This window comes from Danio aesculapii, chromosome 25 (genome assembly GCF_903798145.1).
Source record: "Danio aesculapii chromosome 25, fDanAes4.1, whole genome shotgun sequence".
Taxonomy (NCBI): domain Eukaryota; kingdom Metazoa; phylum Chordata; class Actinopteri; order Cypriniformes; family Danionidae; genus Danio; species Danio aesculapii.
In genome coordinates, this window is record NC_079459.1 from 21,497,626 (window position 1) to 21,517,433 (window position 19,808).

At 34.2% G+C, this 19,808-nt stretch overlaps 2 protein-coding genes across 2 annotated transcripts in view; both read right to left on the reverse strand.

Annotated features, from left to right (window-relative positions):
• ppfibp2b (PPFIA binding protein 2b) overlaps positions 1–11,883 on the reverse strand; it is a 105,476-nt gene extending 93,593 nt beyond the window's left edge. Inside the window, exon 1 of the mRNA XM_056452416.1 lies at positions 11,557–11,883. Coding sequence (XP_056308391.1) covers positions 11,557–11,594 — 38 coding nt within the window. The 5' untranslated portion in view covers positions 11,595–11,883. The remainder of the gene's footprint in view (positions 1–11,556) is intronic.
• Positions 11,884–14,088: 2,205 nt separating this feature from the next.
• olfml1 (olfactomedin-like 1) lies at positions 14,089–19,481 on the reverse strand. The gene is made up of 3 exons (XM_056451835.1): positions 19,081–19,481; positions 16,455–16,740; positions 14,089–15,133 (listed from the first exon to the last, which is right to left on the reverse strand). The coding sequence occupies exons 1-3, from the start codon at positions 19,189–19,191 to the stop codon at positions 14,358–14,360; spliced, it is 1,173 nt and encodes a 390-aa protein (XP_056307810.1). The 5' UTR covers positions 19,192–19,481; the 3' UTR covers positions 14,089–14,357.
• Between the last annotated feature and the right edge of the window lie 327 nt (positions 19,482–19,808).

Sequence of the window (19,808 nt, forward strand, 5' to 3'; positions counted from 1 at the left end):
ATATTTCTTGAATAGTTATAGTCAATGAATAGATTCGTATAATAATAATTACATATTAAACTGTACTGTATGTTCATATATAGTAATTATAATTATAAATTAAATATAATAAATAAAATAAAAAAATTATATATATATATATATATATATATATATATATATATATATATATATATACTGTATAAATTAACATAATATATGATTATAGCAACTGATAATACAAAGTATGCTCTTAATTATATTCAATAAATATAATTATTAAATATAATGAATAAAATAAAACAAAATATAATAAAGTATATATAGTTAATTAACATAAATTTAACACAATGTATAGAATTATATCGCATGTAATAAATATTGGGGTGGCACGGTGGTGCAGTGAGTTGCGCTGTTGCCTCACAGCAATAAGGTCGCTGGTTTGAGCCGCTGGGTCAGTTGCCATTTCTGTGTGGAGTTGGCATGTTCTCCCAGTGTTCGTGTGAGTTTCCTCCGGGTGCTCCGGTTTCCCCCAGTCCAAAGACATGCGCTATAGGTGAATGGGGTAAACTAAATTGTCCGTAGTGTATGTGTGTATGTCCTGGTACTCCAGGTTGATGGCTGAGCGTTAGGCTAACGACCCACAACGTAAAAAATTTGATGTTACGAAACACCAAAATGGTGTGGTTAAATATCAACTTCGATATAAACGGTCCTGGGAGTAAGTAAATACTGTATTAATTAACATAATATATAATTACAGCAATTGATAATACAAATTATGTTCTTAATTTAAAAAGCTATATTTCTGTATTGCAATTCTAATTTGAATATTCATTCAGCTTTATATGTATTTATAAACTGTTAGATTCCCATTGTACAGTAACTTTGCACACTAGAAAGTCAGTAACATTAAACTTCCTTTGCTTTCATTAGTTTCATAATATACTAACAAATGCAATTAAGCGACAAATTATTTATCACTTTAAAAGGTCTCAAGCTTCAAGTTTGACTTCTTTTTACTATAAAAGTTTTTTAGTGATTAACTAATTTGTGCCTAGAATCATGAAAATCAAAAACAAAAGTCAGTCCCTTTAACTGACAATTTTGTCCTTCAAGCAAATCTTTTAGTCTTAAACACTTGAGATGGGGGACAGCAGCAGCACTCATGATCCTCTCTATTTACAGAAGCCTGATAAGCCAAAACAAACACACACAACTGTAAACTGCAGGGCCTACAAAAATGCCTCTTTCTGCTCAAAGCCATACAACTACACTGAATATCTGCACTAACACTGTTTCTCACAGAGACTGGTGGCCGTTCAAACCACAGGTTAATCATGACGAAACACATCTGTAATGAAGTGCTTGAGTCTGACACTTTAACAGTGTAGAAATCCCATACACAGTAATGAGGAGAAAGGGTGATATATCATGGAAAAGTGGCCGGTAGGCTGTTTTGACTGGGGTCAATAAAGAGACCGGCCAAAATACCACAGTAATCAGGCTTGTGGCGATGAGTATTCACAGCTTTTACAAACATCACTCACATTTATTAAAACACAAAAATGTTTCAACAACGAAAACGATTGTTTTATACTAATAAACATTTTACTCATATTATGAAATGTGCTGTTTATGGGAACACTCATTTTAAAATTATATTGTACAACATGAATTAATAAGATATTATATTATTATTATATATATATATATATATATATATATATATATATATATATATTTTTTTTTAAGATATTATGGAAAGTGTTACCAAAGCATAAAAACTGAGCAAATATATATATATATATATATATATATATATATATATATATATATATATATATATATATATATATATATATATATATATATATATATATATATTATTATAAAATAATACCAATCAATCAATCAATTTAAAAATATATATTATATATAGTATAGTAAAATATAGTAAAATATCCACACTACTCAAATACTCACTTTCGAGCTTAAGACTTTACAAATTATATTTATACAACATTTATTAATATGATAATGTATCATATCATAATTTCTACATGTTATATACATGGCAAATACACGTGCGGGAGATCTGCAGAGTGGATGGCAACATCAACAGCCTAGATAGCGCTCCTTCTCATACTTCAGTCTCCACATCAAAGTTCCTGAAAGCAAAGAAGGTCAAGGTGCTCCAGCATTGGCCAGCCCAATCACCAGACATGAACATTATTGAGCATGTATGGGGTAAGAAGAAGGAGGAGGCATTGAAGATGAATCCAAAGAATCTTGATGAATTCTGGGAGTCCTGCATAAAGGCTTTCTTTGCCATTCCAGATGACTTTAATAATAAGTTTTATAATAGTTTTAAAAATAGTTTTAATAATAAGACTTTACTGTCCTAATTGAATAATTAAAAATCAAGGCATGATCACATTTAATTTTTTAGTGAAATAAGCATAATCTAGGGGCCTTTTCCTTTTATTGATCCTAGTTCTGATCAACTAGAAGTGAAGTTATTATTTGTTGTTCCTAAAACTCTGATAGGCGACAAGAATTTTGTCAGGTAGTGAACATGTATTTAAATTTTTCTATATATATATATATATATATATATATATATATATATATATATATATATATATATATATATATATATATATATATATATATATATAATAAAAATATATTATATGTAAATGTAAACTACTGCAATACCTGAAATTGTGAATAAATCACTATAATTAATCAATAAATTTATGAATCATCAGAACAAAACAACTTTTAATTTTAAAAAAATAAATCCAAAAATTATCATTACAAAAAAGTTTTAAAAAAATATAAGATAAAATATAAAACAAAATATATAGAACAACAAAATTATTTTTTTTTAAATAAATAAAAGCTTAATGTGTCCACCGCCCATATTTTTAGAGCTTTAGTTGAAAAAAACAAACATTACTAAAACACTAATCTAAACATTATAAAAAATTATTATTTATCATTTTGTTTCAAGTTATGCCAAGTGTTTGAGACTTTCTCTGAGAGAGAAGCATCAGTCTAGCATTGTTTGCTTTACTCTAAAATGTGAAGAGTTTTGACAATACTTAAGTATTTGCAGGAGATACTGTATCTCTTACAGGCAGACACTTCAACAATCTATAGATCCAAAGCCCTTTGATACATTGTGAAACCAAACAAGCCAACTAATTCTCTTATTGTGTTTCAACAAGCTCCTCCACTTCATCACCGAATACAAAATCTGTCAGCGTCGGGCGTCTGCATGCCAGAAAAACAGATCGTGGTGTTAAAATAAGCGTTCTCCTTCATTTACTGCAGGATGTTTGGATTAGCAAACAGAAGCCGGTGTGGGAAGTCCCTGCGTTTTGGGGCTATACACTGCAGTTAATGATAAACTGACTCATCCAAAGATCTACTTTATACTCTAAATGTGGGAAAACTCTGACCATGAACATGTTCTGAGTAATCATTATTAAAGAGATTAATAAATCACTTGATGTTAAACTTTTACTTCAAGAACATGGTAACTACTTTTTTTGTATACGAATTTATAGTGGTGTGATTACTAGTCAGGGAACAACTGAGTTGAGGATTCAAATGCAGCTTTATATGAGAATTGTCAGGCAGGCAAAGATCAAAACAGGGACATACAGGAGCATGTATGTAATCCAAAGAGTAGTCGAAGTCAGCACAGAAGCATGATTCGAAACACCCAGGTCATGTGACGAAAGCGATTCAAAGCATTGGTCATTTCAGAAGCGTTTTGAGACCTGGCGAATCTGCATTTGACTAACAGGGTCTTTTTACATAAAACATGCGTTCTAACTTTACAAACAGGTAAATAATATTGTAAAATAATACAGTTTATTCCATTTAACTGATTAATAATGAAAATATAGACTCATATCAATTCTTGAGCTCCAAATCAAAATTAAAATATTAATATACAGGTTATTTACGTAAGTTATGTAAATATGTAAGTTTAAGTAACTTAAAACAAAAAAATAGTGATTTTCATTGTTTAAAGCAGCCTGAAAAGCAGATTCCTGAGAGCACCGAATTCCAAGTTTTGCAAATTCCCTCACATCACTTGGTTTTCACTTGAAACTTGTAAAAACATGTTTAAAACTGCATGTAATGTTGTTTAAAACAAAAAAAGATGATTTACATTGTTTTAACAGGGCAAGAAAATTTTCACAATATTCCCAGTGCTTCCCACTCAAAGACTTACATATTAACGGCCACGCAAGTATATTTGGTGACATTAATTTTTTTACTACTATCATCCTTTTACACTTTTTTGTATCCGTCCAACAGCCAAACATCCACAATCAATTAACTAGTGGAAAATCTCCTCTCGCCCTACACGTTACCTTTTTCTCATTGTATGTGCACGAGTACTGACAACACTCTCACACACAGTCTCACATGTTCTGCAGAGACCTACAGAGACCTACTTTTTGGGACTTAAAAATGCGTCCATCCAGGATTTCTAAATCTCCAAAAATGTCCAGAATTCAACTATTGGTTTCGCTTTCTAAGCTGTCGTCATTTTTATTTTAAACCTGACTTACTTTCGCTTGGCTTCGCAGCTGACAGTACGTGCACAGCCGAAAGACTAAGAGAAACATTTTATAATTAATTATTTGATCAGAACGACTCAGATAACCTTTTCTATTTACTTAGAGAGGATGAAATTACACCTTAACTGGCTTCAAAATGTTTGTACACCGTTAGAAATGGTTAATTAGCTCATTTTTTAAAAATGTAAATAATCTACACTTTTTATTCTTGTAATTACTATACTTTTTAGAGATTTTTATTACAAGGATGCTTTTATACCTTTATGTCATTTTTTATTTCTCATTTGCTGTATATATTTTTTTATTTTATTATGTTATTATTATTATTATTACATATTTTATACATATCTGACATGCTTTGGCAATACTGTACAAAATGTCAGCAGCAGATTTTACCTGTCAGTGGGTGCACATGGCTCCTGAATTGAATAAAAGTAAAATAAATTGTGAATTTCTTTTTTATTTCAACAGTCTTAAAAAAAAACGTATAACCCATTGAAAAGAAACAGTGTATAATAAATTAAAAAACATTGTTATAAATCACTTTTTTTTCGGCTCATGTAGTTAACCATTTGCCTTGGCTAAACCACCGCAAGTATATTTCAAACCTGTTGGAAGCACTGTTTCCTATGGGTTTTTTTCTACTGGAGAAAGTCTTATTTATTTTAGTTTGGCTGGAATAAAAGCAGTTCTTAAAAATGTACAAATAATTTTTAAGGTCAATATTATTCGCCCTATTTTAAAGATTTTTTTTATTGATTGGCTACAGATCAAACACTGTTAGACTAATTAACCTAGTTAAGCCTTTAAAATGTACTTTAAGCTAAATATTAGTAAATATATTTTTATGTACAATCATCATGGAAAAGGCAAATGAAATAAAGTTATTAGAAATTACTTATTACAATTATATTTCAGCTGCAACCCAGTACTGGGAAACATCCACACACACACACACACACACACTCATTCACACATACACTACAGCCAATTTTATTCAATTTACCTATAGTGCATGTCTTTGCACTGTGAGGGAAATGGGAGCACCCGGAGCAAACCAACACTAACACAACAGAACATGAACATGCAAACTCAAAGAAATGCCAACTGACCCAGCTGGGACTCAAACTAGCATTCTTCATGCTGTGAGGCGACAGTGCTAACCACAGAGCCACTGTGTTTCCCACTTGGGGAATATTTGAAAAAGAATCACAATTTCGCATAACTTTGCCTTTAACTGTATGACATTTTTAATAATATTCTCTAACATCGTATGCATAAAAACAAAATATAACATTGAATACATTTAAATAAATAAACAATACTTGAATATACATTAGTACCAGCTAAAAACATTGTGTGCTTTAATAACCGTCCTTAATTATCATTACTATCTTAGAGCCATTCGGTATACACATCTCCACTCATGCTGTAAGACATTTCCAGTCTGTACAGTAAAAGCAAAAAAGGACACATACAGTAGGTGGCCTTGAGCAGAAACTCTGCAGGAGGAGGAAGTGGCATCATCAGCACTGGGTGTCAGAGCAATAAAGCCAGCACGTCAACGCAGCTTAATATGAGCACATCAAAGACAGCAGCCCTCAAACAGCTTAACCAGCTGTATTAAACTGGCTCGACACAAGTGTGTTTATGTGTGTGTGTGTTCAGTGAACAGCTGATATTATAGTGTATGTACTGGGCATGCTTTGGTAACATGCGTGTTTTAAATGTAATGGGTTAAAAAGTCATGAATGCCAACTATTGTTTGGCGATCAATTGATTGATTGTCCATAAAAAAGCTGCACAATTCATTCATTCATTTTCCTTAGGCTTAGTCCCTTATTTATCAGGGGTCACCACAGCTGAATGAACTGCCAACTATTCCGGCATATGTATTACAGAGCGGATGCTCTTCCAGCCACAACCCAGTACTGGGAAACACCCATTCACACATACTCATACACTATGGCCAATTTTGTTTACCCAATTTACCTAAAGCGCATGTCTTAGGCCTGTGGGGGAAACCAGAGGAAACCCACGCCAACACGGGGAGAACATATAAACTCCACAAAGAAATATTAACTGGCCCAGCGGGACTTGAACCAGCGACCTTCTTGCTGCGAGGCGACAGAGCTAACCACTGAGCCACCATGCCGCCAAAAGGGGTGCACAATATTTCGCAAAATTATCATAATCGGGATAACAGTGCAACATACGTATCTAAATCTATACTATATGACCAATCACATGGGGACTTACTATCCCCACCATCCTAGTAGTTGCTGTTCAGCTATTGGCTGGAGCAGCCCAAATGTGTTTGATTAGTGTAACTGTTTGATTAGTAAAACTCTCCAGGACAGTTAAAATAATTGCAAAAATAATTGGAAATAATTTGGACACGATTAACTAATTTTGATTGCTTGTGATCATTCTGTTGACATTTGAAGTATTTTGTAATCAAAAAATATAACACTTGTGGTATATAGTGTCAGTACGAGTCAGCAGACAAACAGATGACTATTTTTTTGTGATGACACGAGCAGGTTCATTCTCTACCTTCTCCAAACAGCTTACTTTTTTCATACACGATGTCAACTCATCCACAACAAACCCGGTTCAAATAACAAGGATATTGAGTTGCAGCGTCTTATGACTGCACCACAGGCAAGCCGAGAGCAAGCTTCCTAGAATTAATAAAGAAGTTTCCCATAACACTTCCACACATATTAACATCACAATGTCCAACAGCTCGCACGGCCCATGACTCAATGATTCATGACTCGGCGTAGGCGGTTGTGAGTTCGAATTCAGGCTCAACCCCTGGCCGATGCTGAGCTCTACTCACCGGAGCGAATGCGTTCTGGCAGACTGGGTTGAACACTGCACTCCTCCGCAGTAACAGGAGAAATGTCAGTCTTGAGCAGGTGCATTCGTCTGCGGTACCGAGGCTTAGAAAAATGTCAGGCGCAAGGAAAAGCCCTGTGCTCTTGGGGCAAAACGGCACAGCTCTGTCCTACAGGTCTCTGACATCAATACTGCTCAATGCATATTGCATGGGATGTCCAGAGCTCTCTATGTCTGTCCACCGTAAATGGGATTCAAGTCATAGAAGACAAGTTAAAAAACTGGAAATGATAAAATTTTGTACAAAATGCAACTGGGAATTTGGATTTAAATCACTAAACCTGGAGAATGGACACGTCTAAATAAAAGCATGGACGGAGAATGTAAATGGTTTAACATGCGACAGCTGAAGTGAATGATGGGTAGTTGTAAATAGTTGTTAAACTGTATTTAACTTAACAAGGACATGTGGTGTAATAAAAACATAGCCTGTATGTACCTAAAATAAAGCACATTATGTATTACTTTCTGCTGTTAAGAGTGTGGAATCATGGGAGTTGTCGTCTTCATTACATCCTAAGGGACAAAAATCATGTTCATGGATGAGCTAAGGTATTCAAAAGTTGTTATCATGGTAGTATGAAGCAGAGTAATGCCCCGTTCACACTGGGTGTTAGCGTTGGCACTGACTTTAAATTCCCAATGACTTTAAATATAGTGATCAAGCGGTGATGAACTGAATTGTAGATTCGTCAGGTTGGGTCCATTGCTTATGTCAAAAATTGAAAAATGTTAAACTTCTCATGCGCCACTGGAGGCATCATCCAATCAGATAGCTTCATGCTAGCCAATCATGTTCATGCAATGCCAGAGAATAAACGGTGTATCAAAATGGAGGAAAAGCTTAATATCATGGTAGGTAATCACAATTGATCAATCTTTCTATACATCTTTGCACACAACTACTACTACTTCTCTACCATTTTGTGTCGCGGTCCAAGCTGGCTGTTGTCACTGACAATCGCAATATTGGACACACCCTCTACATGAATTAAACAGGGCGTAAGGCTGTCGAAGTGAAACGACAGCTCTGAAGCAACTGCTGAGAGATGAGCTCAGTGTGGCATGAAAGCAGCTGAGTTTTTATTATGCCACAGTCCACCACTTCCGGTTCTTCCACTCATGATCAAGTGGGAAATCTGCTCTGTAGAGTCTAATAAAACACACACCATATTAAAGCGTCTTTGGGGTTTCCCTGTAATATATGTACATATTAGGGGTTAAACGAATTTAGATTTTTGGAGGTCGACTTAATTTTATCAGTCAATAGCCAGTAACATTACTTTTCCAGGGTTGCGTAAATGTGATTGGCTAGCATATGCTCTAGGGTATTTGCATGGAGTGATCTAATCTAAGTTCACTCAAAGTTCATGTGAATCTTTGATGCTGACAAAAGAAAAAATAACATTTTAAAAATTATAAAAGTTTCATTCAGTGAACCACCATAGTGTCAAGCTGTCATGTAGTTCCTGTTTAAAAAACATGGGATCCTCGCAGCGCGACCAGTTGACATCAATCAAAATGCGTCACGGCAAAGCATTAAATTCGACTAGTCAATTAGTCGACTAGTCTGTGCAATCCCTAGCACATATTGTGCCTTCAAAATTTAGTTATTGTCAAGAATCATCTAAAGTGTTTTTTTTTCCATAAGTATTTGATTCTACTTCTAACTTAATATGCTATTAAATATACTCTACATACTAAAACAATACTCTGGTCCTCTATGACTTTATTTATATAGTGTTATAATATATTACCTACAGAAAAAAAGTTTTTCGTTGCTCTGAATTTATGATTTATTGTTATGTATTTGTATAAAACTTAATTTTAGTTTTATTTTGTACACTTCTGATGACATTTATTCCCATTTAAAATAAAGAAATTTTGTCATTTACAGCATTTCTGCCTACAATAACAAAAATGACATGTTTTCAGAAATGTTTATATGCAGGACTTTAGATGTAGTCACATAGATTTAAGAAATCAATATTTGGTAGAATAACCATTAACTCACTAACACTTACTCAGTCAATTTCAGCTTAGTACCTGCTTTATCAGAGGTTGCCACTGTGGAATGAACCGCCACTTACTCTGGCATTTGTGTGTAATAACCAGATTCCACCAAAAAAATGTAATAAAATTCCATCATATGTTATTCTGACCAATTGTCATTTTCTAAAAAAAAAAAAGGAAAGAAAAGTCTGGCACTGTTTCGTTCTACTTTTGGTGTGTTCGTTGTTGGATCTCTTATTCAACATAATGTCAAGGCTTCATAATGTCATTGTTCATTAGTGTGACCATTTACACACAGACTTTGTTTTTGTGAACTGTGGGGACATTTCATATGTTTCCATTAGGGTTGTGCGATTAATCGAAATCAAACCGCAATCGCAATTTGAAACATTGCAATTAGTTAATTGCAAGAGGCTGTGATATGAAATAATATATATATATATATATATATATATATATATATATATATATATATATATATATATATATATATATATATATATATATGTATTATTTAATTTCCCCTGCGCAGAGCAAATATGTGACTGCCGTCTGTGTTTGACAGTCTAGCCAATTAGGTGAGCACACTTTCATTCTGCCAGATGAAAATTGTGCAACCAAACTATGTGGAACGCCCACAATAGAAAAAAAGAAAACAAACAGGAAAGCGCAGACAAGTGGGATAATGGCGTCTGCTGCTTCCGAAGCATTAATAGATGAATTAATATCAAAGAGAAACAGCATTGGAAATATGGGGATATTTGGGTTTCAAACTCTCAGACACCGAATAAAAACAGGTAATTTTTAAAAGCTGTCACAGAATTGTTGCCATGGCTTACAGATAATTGAGCTGAAGCTTGACAAAATTAAATCACAAATTGGAATATCTGTCAAAAAAAACGCAATATATATTTTACCCAAAATTGCACAGCCCTAGTTTGCATTGTTATTACACTGTGCAAACCATATGTTCTATCGCCCTGCCCTACGCCAACTCTACACTAAACCCAACCCTGTGCACTTGTAGTTTCTGAAAAAAACACTAACTAAAAAAACATTATGTATGATTTATAAGCCTTTTAATTTATAAGTCTTTTGAAAAAAAAAATCATACCAATGTCATTATACAAATCTATGTCCTGATAGGTTACAAAAACATACAAATGCACAAAAAAGAAAAAGAAAAATCAACAAAAGTGCTTCATTTTAATTCAAGTTACCAGTTTTCATTAATGCACCCAAACAAGTGTTGTTTTTGTCCTGACTGAATTTATGGATCAAAATGTTCTTTTAAATTAAAAGAGAAAGTCATAAAGTACAGGTTTGGATTGGAATAACATGAAGGGGCGTAAATAATGACTGTCTTTTATTTTAGTTTGAACTTCTTCTTTAACTACTTGAAATCAATGAGAATCACTGTAATTTTCAAATTATAACTGTGGGAATGAAACGGTTGTGGTAAAACTGGTCAATCAAGACATGTGTGTGTGTATGTGTGCACACCTCTATGGAAATAAGGTGACGGTAATCATACGACAGAAGAGCCCGAGGCTTTTTTTGTGTGTCTGATCACAACAACAACATGAACACCATCCTTCCACAGTTTTCATTTTCACAAACAACACATTCATGTTCAACTTTTCCACCACAAATAATCAGAAAATCAATGGCTTGTTTTTAACAAGAAATGATCGAACTGCTAAGATGCTGAACGAAAAACACTGAACAATATTCACTGGCCTCAAAATCTCGGAAAAAAAGAAAGGTAAAGGTCACGGAATGCACAATGGAGCCAAAGGTCACAAAGATTGTACATAGTTCGACATTAAGCATATCTGACAACGCAATCCTTTAAACTAACACAACAAAAAAAGATGATATTAAACTCTTTTATTTCCAATTGTTTCTAATTGGTGGTTATCAAAGAGCAATTTAATTGTGTGCTGTTTTCACAAACCAGGGGAAGTAGTAGACAAATAAAAAAGCCTTTATCCTTTTCTCTAAACCACATGATCTTCACAGACAGCTTTGTTGTGAACCCCATAGTCATTACCAATGAAATCTCCTTTGCACAAAAATTTGGCTCCTCATTGAGCCCACTGGGGTCCGGACTGAAGGAAGAGGCTTTATGCACTATAATAACAACTGGCAGTAAAACAAACGTGGACAATGAATAGTAACAGGCAGAGACAGGAACTGTAAAAGGCTGCAGTTACAAACAAATAGCAGAATATTTGTGTATATGGGGTCAGATAACTGCTAATCTGAGACTACACTGTATGACCCAGTTATCTACCTACTGTAGATCCTTCAGGATTTGACAGACCAATAACCTTTAAGTTTACGTTTCTGGTCAGTGATTATTGCTCTTTTGGTCATGACAGTACAGCTTATTGGTGTAGTAATATGAAATGTAAATAAATGTAAATGTGCGTAAATATAATTTAAACTTCACAAGATTATCACAGATTCACAGTATGGATGAATGGGAAATTATACAAGTACAAGTTTGATATTACCTGAACTGTCTTTTGTTCTAAAACTATTAATGACATTTTATCAAATTGTAAAATAAAAGTCTATTGCACAAATTGACAATTGTTTAAAATAAAATAAAAAAATGAAAAAACATACCCAGTAAATCAATTAAATTCACAGAAACTGACAATCTAAAAGATTACTTAATCTAAAAACAATGCTTGATTGGTTTAACCTAATGCTAATGTCATTTTACAAAGTTAAGTTCAGTTAACAGATTGTTTTTCGTGGAATAATTAAATAATTAAGATCAAATTAATTTATTATATCTTGTATTGTTATTGATAATTATAATTTTGTTTTTTGTGCTATATAGCAGCATGTGTGTGTCAAATTATCAAATTATGGATAACGTGAAAACAGAACTTAAATGCATCACAATGTTCATGAAATGAACAATATGAACATTAGCAAATAAAATAAAAATTAGTAAATCAATTAAATTCATAGAAACGGACAATCTAAACGATTACTTAACTTAAAAAAATCAACTTAACTTGATTATTTGGAAAACCCAACAGTTGGGTCGAAACATTTTATTTAAATACGTTGGATTTGTCTAAATTTAACTGAATGTTAGGTTAATACAACCCAGCATTTCTTAGTGTCTTCCAAAACTACTAATTCATTCCCTACTATTACGTTTTTTTCCACTATTAAAATTGTCAAATATCATAATTTAATAAAATAACTTATTTCTAAAGCTTTTCTACATTTTCATATTAAGCTTTTCATGAACAGTATGCCTTATGTATTGACGTTATGCATAATTAGATTTTTTAACATACACATACTGCTAAATAGCACAACAAACAAATGTAGAATTATCAATAACAATACAAGATACAATAAATCAATGTGATTTTAATTGCTCACTACGAACAACGTGTTACCTGACCTAAACTTTGTAAAATGACATTACACATCCGTAATGTTGTTAGTGCTGCTTAAAATGATTAAAAAGTTGTTCATAAGCAAAAAAGGTAACGACAACAGTAGGTTTTTGAAATTCAACTTACCTTTACTGTTAATAATTCCCGATCCGGAGTGATGTTTAATCCTCTTGTTGTCAACTGGATTCCCGCTCATGTGTTATTATGATGGAACTGCGCCGCTCCATATAATAAAGCCATACGAGCTACATTTCCTCTGACCAATCACCTGTCACGTGTTGCAAGAGGCGGGATTTATTAAACAATTTCCATACTATGAGCAAAAACACTACAGCAGCACTCTCAGTAATATTGATCAAACGTGAAAAGTAAAGAGGAACAATTTTAATTTGGAACGGGTTACTGGGGGTAACATTTTCACAAGCACAAGAGGGGTAAAATACGCTTGTTTGTGGTTATACGGGTGTGGTTACCACTGAATGACAAAGTAAGCTCATAAATTATGATATTTTAACATGCGTAATTTTGTTTTGTCGTCGTTGTCCTCAAATATGCTCCTTAACTGATATTTAATACGTTCAGGTGGTGTTGTAAATCTGAGGGAGAACAGCACTGCCACCTGTTGTACATACCGTTGAAGTTCACAAAAACAGCAAGCATTCACAAGTGCGCATGCGCATGCCAGAGGCGGTTAACGGAGCAGGTAGACGCTTACAAAAGAGACCACAAATGTATAATTTATAAAGGTAAACCTGAAAAAGTTTCATAATAAGGGTTTCCAAAAGTGAGTTGAATGTAGTTAATTGTGTTTCTTGTGTGGATGTACTGTGTTTGAAGCACTTGTGCACTAAAAATTAGCTTAATATGTTTTGAATTGATGCTTAAAAATGAAAAATTGCTATTAATTTATTCACGTTCACGCCATTCAAGAGGTAGTTTACTTTTTTCTGGTGTATATTAAAGACAATTTTAGATAAAGGGAAAAATGTAATGAGCAGCTAATTGAAATTAAACTCTAACTGTTTGAACTCTAACAATCCATACATAACTTCACCCTACATAGCCTTTCTTCTCAGAAATACTGAGAACTTGAAAGACAAACATAATATACAGAACACTGTGCAAACTATATTCCTTGAGAGACAATTTGCAGATTTTGCTTTTGTATGCTATTTATTTGCTTTTGGATAAACATATTTAACTGTCTCTAATCATAGAAAGACTGCATACATGATATGTGTGGCTCTATGACAGAACCGAGGAAGTCAAGGAGTCCTTTGTTTTTCAGGAAATTACAGTCTGGCACAACAACAAAGTGCACTGTAAAATGGCTTCCATTAAATTACAAGCAGATTGGATGGTACTGGGAAAAAAAATAAAGCACTGCTGGTTAAAAAAGGACCTCAGTTTAACCTAACCCACATCATATTTTCTTGATGTCTAACTTATAGATGGCCTGATAACCATCATCCCAAGCATACAGTTGCTTATCCTTGGGGTGGAAACGCAAAGCAGAGTGGCTGGTGTAACGTTTTGGAAAGAAACGCACAGGGATGCTTTCGATGTAGATGGTATCATGGATATCAAACAAGCATTGGATACTGGACCTTCCGCCATAATGGGAGTTGTAGACCACATATAAGGTGCCACAGATTATGAAAGCTGCTTCTGCATCACGACTATTGCAATTGGTATCCCAAGTGTGCTCTACGGCCAGACTATTGTGGTCCAGTTTGGTGATCACCAAGTTCCCACTGTAGTCTGGATCTGCGTGGATTGACCAGAGCCCCATTTCATCTACAGCGAGGTCTAGCAGAGTGTGTGGGCTGAGAGAATAAACCGGCATTCGACCAGCTCCATGAAGGAGAACTCGATCAACTACCGTACGGTTGTTGAGGTGGACCTTCAGGATCTCATTGTTTGTGTCTGCATTGTGGTAGTACACAAAACCATTGTAGACCACATGACCAGTTCCGTGCCAGGGCAAAGGAAGACTGATAACTTCCATCTTTTTGGTGGAGTTTGCATCTGTAAAAGCCTTCAGAGAGTTATATGCCAATATTGTACCATTTCGATCACCACTAAAAAAGTAAATCTTCGCAGAACCCTTTGTTGGATCTTTCATCCAGGCTCCATTGACATCGCCTGCCTTTTTGACAATTTTAAGGGATTTGATACCTACAAGCTCCGAACTGCAGTCTGAAAAAATCAAGAAAAAAATTATGTGAAATTATGTAGAATTATAATACATTAAAAATATTTATATTACATTTTGTAGATTAAGCCCTTTTCCCAAGCATTTCTTCTCTAAATATTCAATATTTTGGCACCATTTCAATTATTTATCATCATTACAGATGATGTTTATATAGCAATGTACAGTTGAAGTCCGAATTATTAGCCCCCCTCAATTATTAGCCCCCCTGTTTATTTTTTCCCCAATTTCTGTTTAACGGAGAGAAGATTTTTTTCAACATATTTCTAAACATAATAGTTTTAATAACTCATTTCTAATAACTTATTTATTTTATCTTTGCCATGATGACAGTAAATAAGATTTTTACTAGATATTTTGCTGAAATAAAACAATTAAGACTTTCTCCAGAAGAAAAAATATTATCAGACTTACTGTGAAAATTTTCTTGCTCTGTTGAACATCATTTGGGAAATATTTAAAAAAGAAAAAAAAGTTCAAAAGGGGGCTAATAATTCTGACTTCAACTGTATATGTTTATGTATGAGCTGGGATCAAATTGGCGATTCTCAGCATGTGAGTTGGTTACTCTAACAAGGAGGCGGAAGACCATGCCCTCTAACCTCTAACTAGAGCCCTTTTAGAGGTCAGAGGAGTGAGGTTTACCTGCACAGCACTTCACTAGCTGGCCTCTGTTACTCTCACCCCCTGTAAACCTCACTCCCATCCGGGTCACAGCACCAACGTAACCCTGCTGGTCCTACACTACCCTGCTTGCGCTAAGCTGGGATCGAACTGGCGATTCTTTGTATGGGAGTAGGTTGCTCTAACAAGGAGGCTGAAGAACATGGCCTCTAGCGTTTGTCGCTAGAGCACCTTTAGAGGTCAGAAATGAGGTTGCACAACACTTCACTAGCTGGCCTCCATTACACTTTAGCTTTTTAGCCATTGAAACAATTCATTTTAGCTTTTGCCATATTAATTTATTTAGACAAAATATTGTAGTATCGTAACATCAGCAGCAGCATGTATATTATTATACACCGTATTTACAAAATCATCATAAATGGAAACTAAACCTCACATAACTAAGGGTACAAGATAACGATGTAAGAAACTCTTTTCATTTGTATTTTTAAATGTTTATAAGCAATTACTGCTCACAATTTTTCATGAAAACAATTCAAAATGGTGTAATATTCATAACAGGCCAATAGTTGGCCACATCACTGTCTTGAGAAGCACAAACACAATCCTATTGTCTGCCATTGTTTTTTTGGTTGTGAAGTGAATTCAACAAGACAGATGACTAAACGTCTTATTCACCTTTGTCCTTAGGGATAACAGATGTCCTTTTGAGTTTTTCTTCTTTGACCTGACGCTCGAGCAGCGAGTCCTCAATGTCGACCTGAGCGGTGTCAGGGATCTTATTCTGCAGGTATTCCACATCTCTCTCCACTCGGTCCAAGCGCAAAGCGAAGGTGTCAACGTTACTTTTGACCTCTGATCTCAATATGTTCATCTTGCCTGTTTGGTCGTGTATCTCTTTGGACATGTCGTACATTCTTTGACTGAAGTGCTGGAAATCTTGCTCACATTTGATCAGCCGCCCCTGTTTAGATGAATGCATGAAAATACCATGTGACTGACTGCTACAGTATATTTAAACACTTGTACAGTGGTCTGTCACTTTATTGTTTACACCTGTTCAACTACACATTATTACTAAAATCCAATTGACAAATCACAAAGGCAACTTAACTGTGCATTTACAGAAGGCATGTAGACATCGTCAAGACATCGTTATGATCCACGATGCAATTGTTTTTAGGATTTTTGCTGACGTTAAGACTGAACATCAGACCGAGGAAGGGTTTTAAGTTACTTAAAGAAATAGTTCACCCAAAAATGAAAATTCTGTCAATAATTACTCATCCTTATGTCATTCCAAAACCCTCTTCAAAGCAAATAAAGATACTTTGGATAATATTCGGTTGCTCTCTGATCCTCCAGAGACATTACCAATCCCGACTCATTCAAAGTCAAGAAACATACCAAAATGAATGTAAAAACAGTCCGTTTTTGCAGTGGTTCAATCAGAATATTACCATTCTATGTGCACACATAAAAATAAATGATCTTAATTTATAACGACATGAGGGTGCGTAATTAATAACATAATGTACATTTTTGGGTGAAGTAAACTTTTATGGTGGTACAGTATTTTTGTTGGTACCAGACTAGCTCGTCTGAGTATTCCACAGTGTGTTCCGCTTTTGTCTTATATCAGAATAGAAAACTGAGGCTACAATGGACACAGGCTTACCAAAATTAGACAAAAGAAAACTAGAAAAGGGTGACTATTTAACAAGTCTCAATTTCTGGAGAAACATTATACTGTAAACTTTTGACTCATACAACATGAATCCATTCTGTTATATCAATTGTTCAGGCTGCTGTTAGTTGACTTAACTTTGGACCCCTTATTATCAGCCAATGCCTACACAGAGGAAGCTACTACAAGCAGGATAACATGACTATAAGACAAATGGCTCAACAGTCACCAAATTTACAGTAAATCCACTAAAACACCTTTAGCATCATGTATGCAAAGCCAACAAATCACCACTAACTGTATGATGCAGTCATGTCACACACATACAGTTGAAGTCAGAATTATTAGCCCCCTTTGATATTTTTTTTCCTTTTTAAATATTTCTCAAATGATGTTTGACAGCGCAAGGAAACTTTCACAGTATGTCTGATAATATTTTTTCTTCTGGAGAAAGTCTTATTTGTTTTCTTTCAGCTAGATTAAAAGCAGCTTTTAATTTTTTAAAAACCATTGTAAGGTCAAAATTATTAGCACCTTTAAGCTATATATTCTTTCGATAGTCTACAGAACAAACCATCATTATACAATAACTTGCCTAATTACCCTGTCTTGTCTAGTTAACCTAATTAACCTAGTTAAGCCTTTAAATGTCACTTTAAGCTGTATAGAAGTGTCTTGAAAAATATCTAGTAAAATAATATTTACTGTCTTCATGGCAAAGATAAAATAAATCAGTAATTAGAAATGAGTTATTAAAACTGTTATGTTTAGAAATGTGTTGAAAAAAATCTCTCCGTTAAACAGAAATTGGGGAATAATTAAACAGTTAAACAGGGGGGTTAATAGTTCAGGGGGGCTAATAATTCTGACTTCAACTGTATATATCTTGTTGAGATATTGCCACAAAGATTTTTGCCTTGGCCCAATGTGTCACCTAATAAATTGGTCAGTGAGTAATACTTAAAAGAAAATTTTGTTAGCATATTATCGGCCAAGTGGGACAAAGATCAACATCCTTGTTAGTCTTGGAGCAACATTCCAAATTATGAATCACATTTTAGATAAACAGAAACGGTTAGGCTGTTACATTCTTCTGGTGTTATGACTGGTTTATATTTAGATTGGGGTCATGGATGGGGTTATGTTGTAGAGATGCTGTTCCAGAACTAATAAGGCCCAAGAACAAATCTTACTTAAATTTTTTATTATATTCCCATTTTCAACCCTATTTGGATTTATTTCTTCTTTTGAACATAAAAGTAGATATTTTCAAGAATGTTGGTAAATGGTAGCCATTGACTCCCAATCTGTCATGGTATCTTTCCTACAGTTGATGTCAATGGTTTCTAACATTATTCAAAATATCATCATTTGTATTTGGAGGTTTGGAAGCACTTGAAGGTGAGTAAATTTACATTTTTAGAGGAAACAAAAATATATTAAGTATGTTTTGTATAAATATAATAAAAGCACTTTAAAAGTCTTAAAGCTGCATGATATTCAATGCATTATACATTTAACTAGTTTCTGAAAATGTTTTTGCCACAAAACTAAATTTTGCCACAAAACTAAATTTTGCCACAAAACGAGTTCTCTTAAGAAAAAAACAGTTCTTACCTCCATCTGCTGAAGTTGTCTCTGAAAATATTCCATGATAAAATCAGGAGTTGTTCTTTGAGCTTGTTCCACTCCAAGCAAAAGAAGTATAGTTACCAAAGACAAAAGCATGATGTATACCTCACCTTGGATGCCTTTCTGTCTTATGTCCTTTGTGTTATATATTAAAACTGAGAGAACTCCCTTCCCGTCTAATGTCAGTCTTCTAAAATGGAGCCAGGTGGAGTTCCAGAAGCAACTGGTTGTTTGTTATGCAAATTCTGGAACTGTATTCGAAAGAAAGTGCTTGAAAGGCAGGTCTTTACAAGCTGTGTTTTTAATAGTAATAAACTCCAGATGTCTTGACACGCTTCCACTCGATAAATCAACTCTGAAGATAGCACAATTCAAATGATTGCATATTTACAGTATAATGCACACCATGCTTGCCTCGTTCCCCTTCAATTTGCTCATTCAAAACCTTTTAAGAGTTCAAGTCTGAAATTTGAGAGTGGGAAACACATCAGGACATCTTCAGGAGCCTCAGTCAGGCTGGCTAACCTTCAATTTTGGCACACAAACAGACATTTTCTCGAGGTGGGGAAATATAATGACTTTATTCCTGGCAGAAATCTCAAAGCTCAAAGGAACCTTGCGATTTTTTTCTTTTTAAAATACTGAAACAGTTATAAATTGTAGTAACATTATAGAGTTTGTACCAAAACTAACTAAAACTAAATAAGTTTTAG

Bases quoted from the DNA above. Each gene is read 5' to 3' on its own strand.
- olfml1 (XM_056451835.1), bottom strand. From the start codon at position 19,191: ATGCTTTTGTCTTTGGTAACTATACTTCTTTTGCTTGGAGTGGAACAA. The intron at 16,741-19,080 runs GTAAGAACTGTT...TCATCTAAACAG, and splicing joins GACAACTTCAGCAGATGGAG to GGGCGGCTGATCAAATGTGA. The intron at 15,134-16,454 runs GTGAATAAGACG...TGATTTTTTCAG, and splicing joins TGTTATCCCTAAGGACAAAG to ACTGCAGTTCGGAGCTTGTA.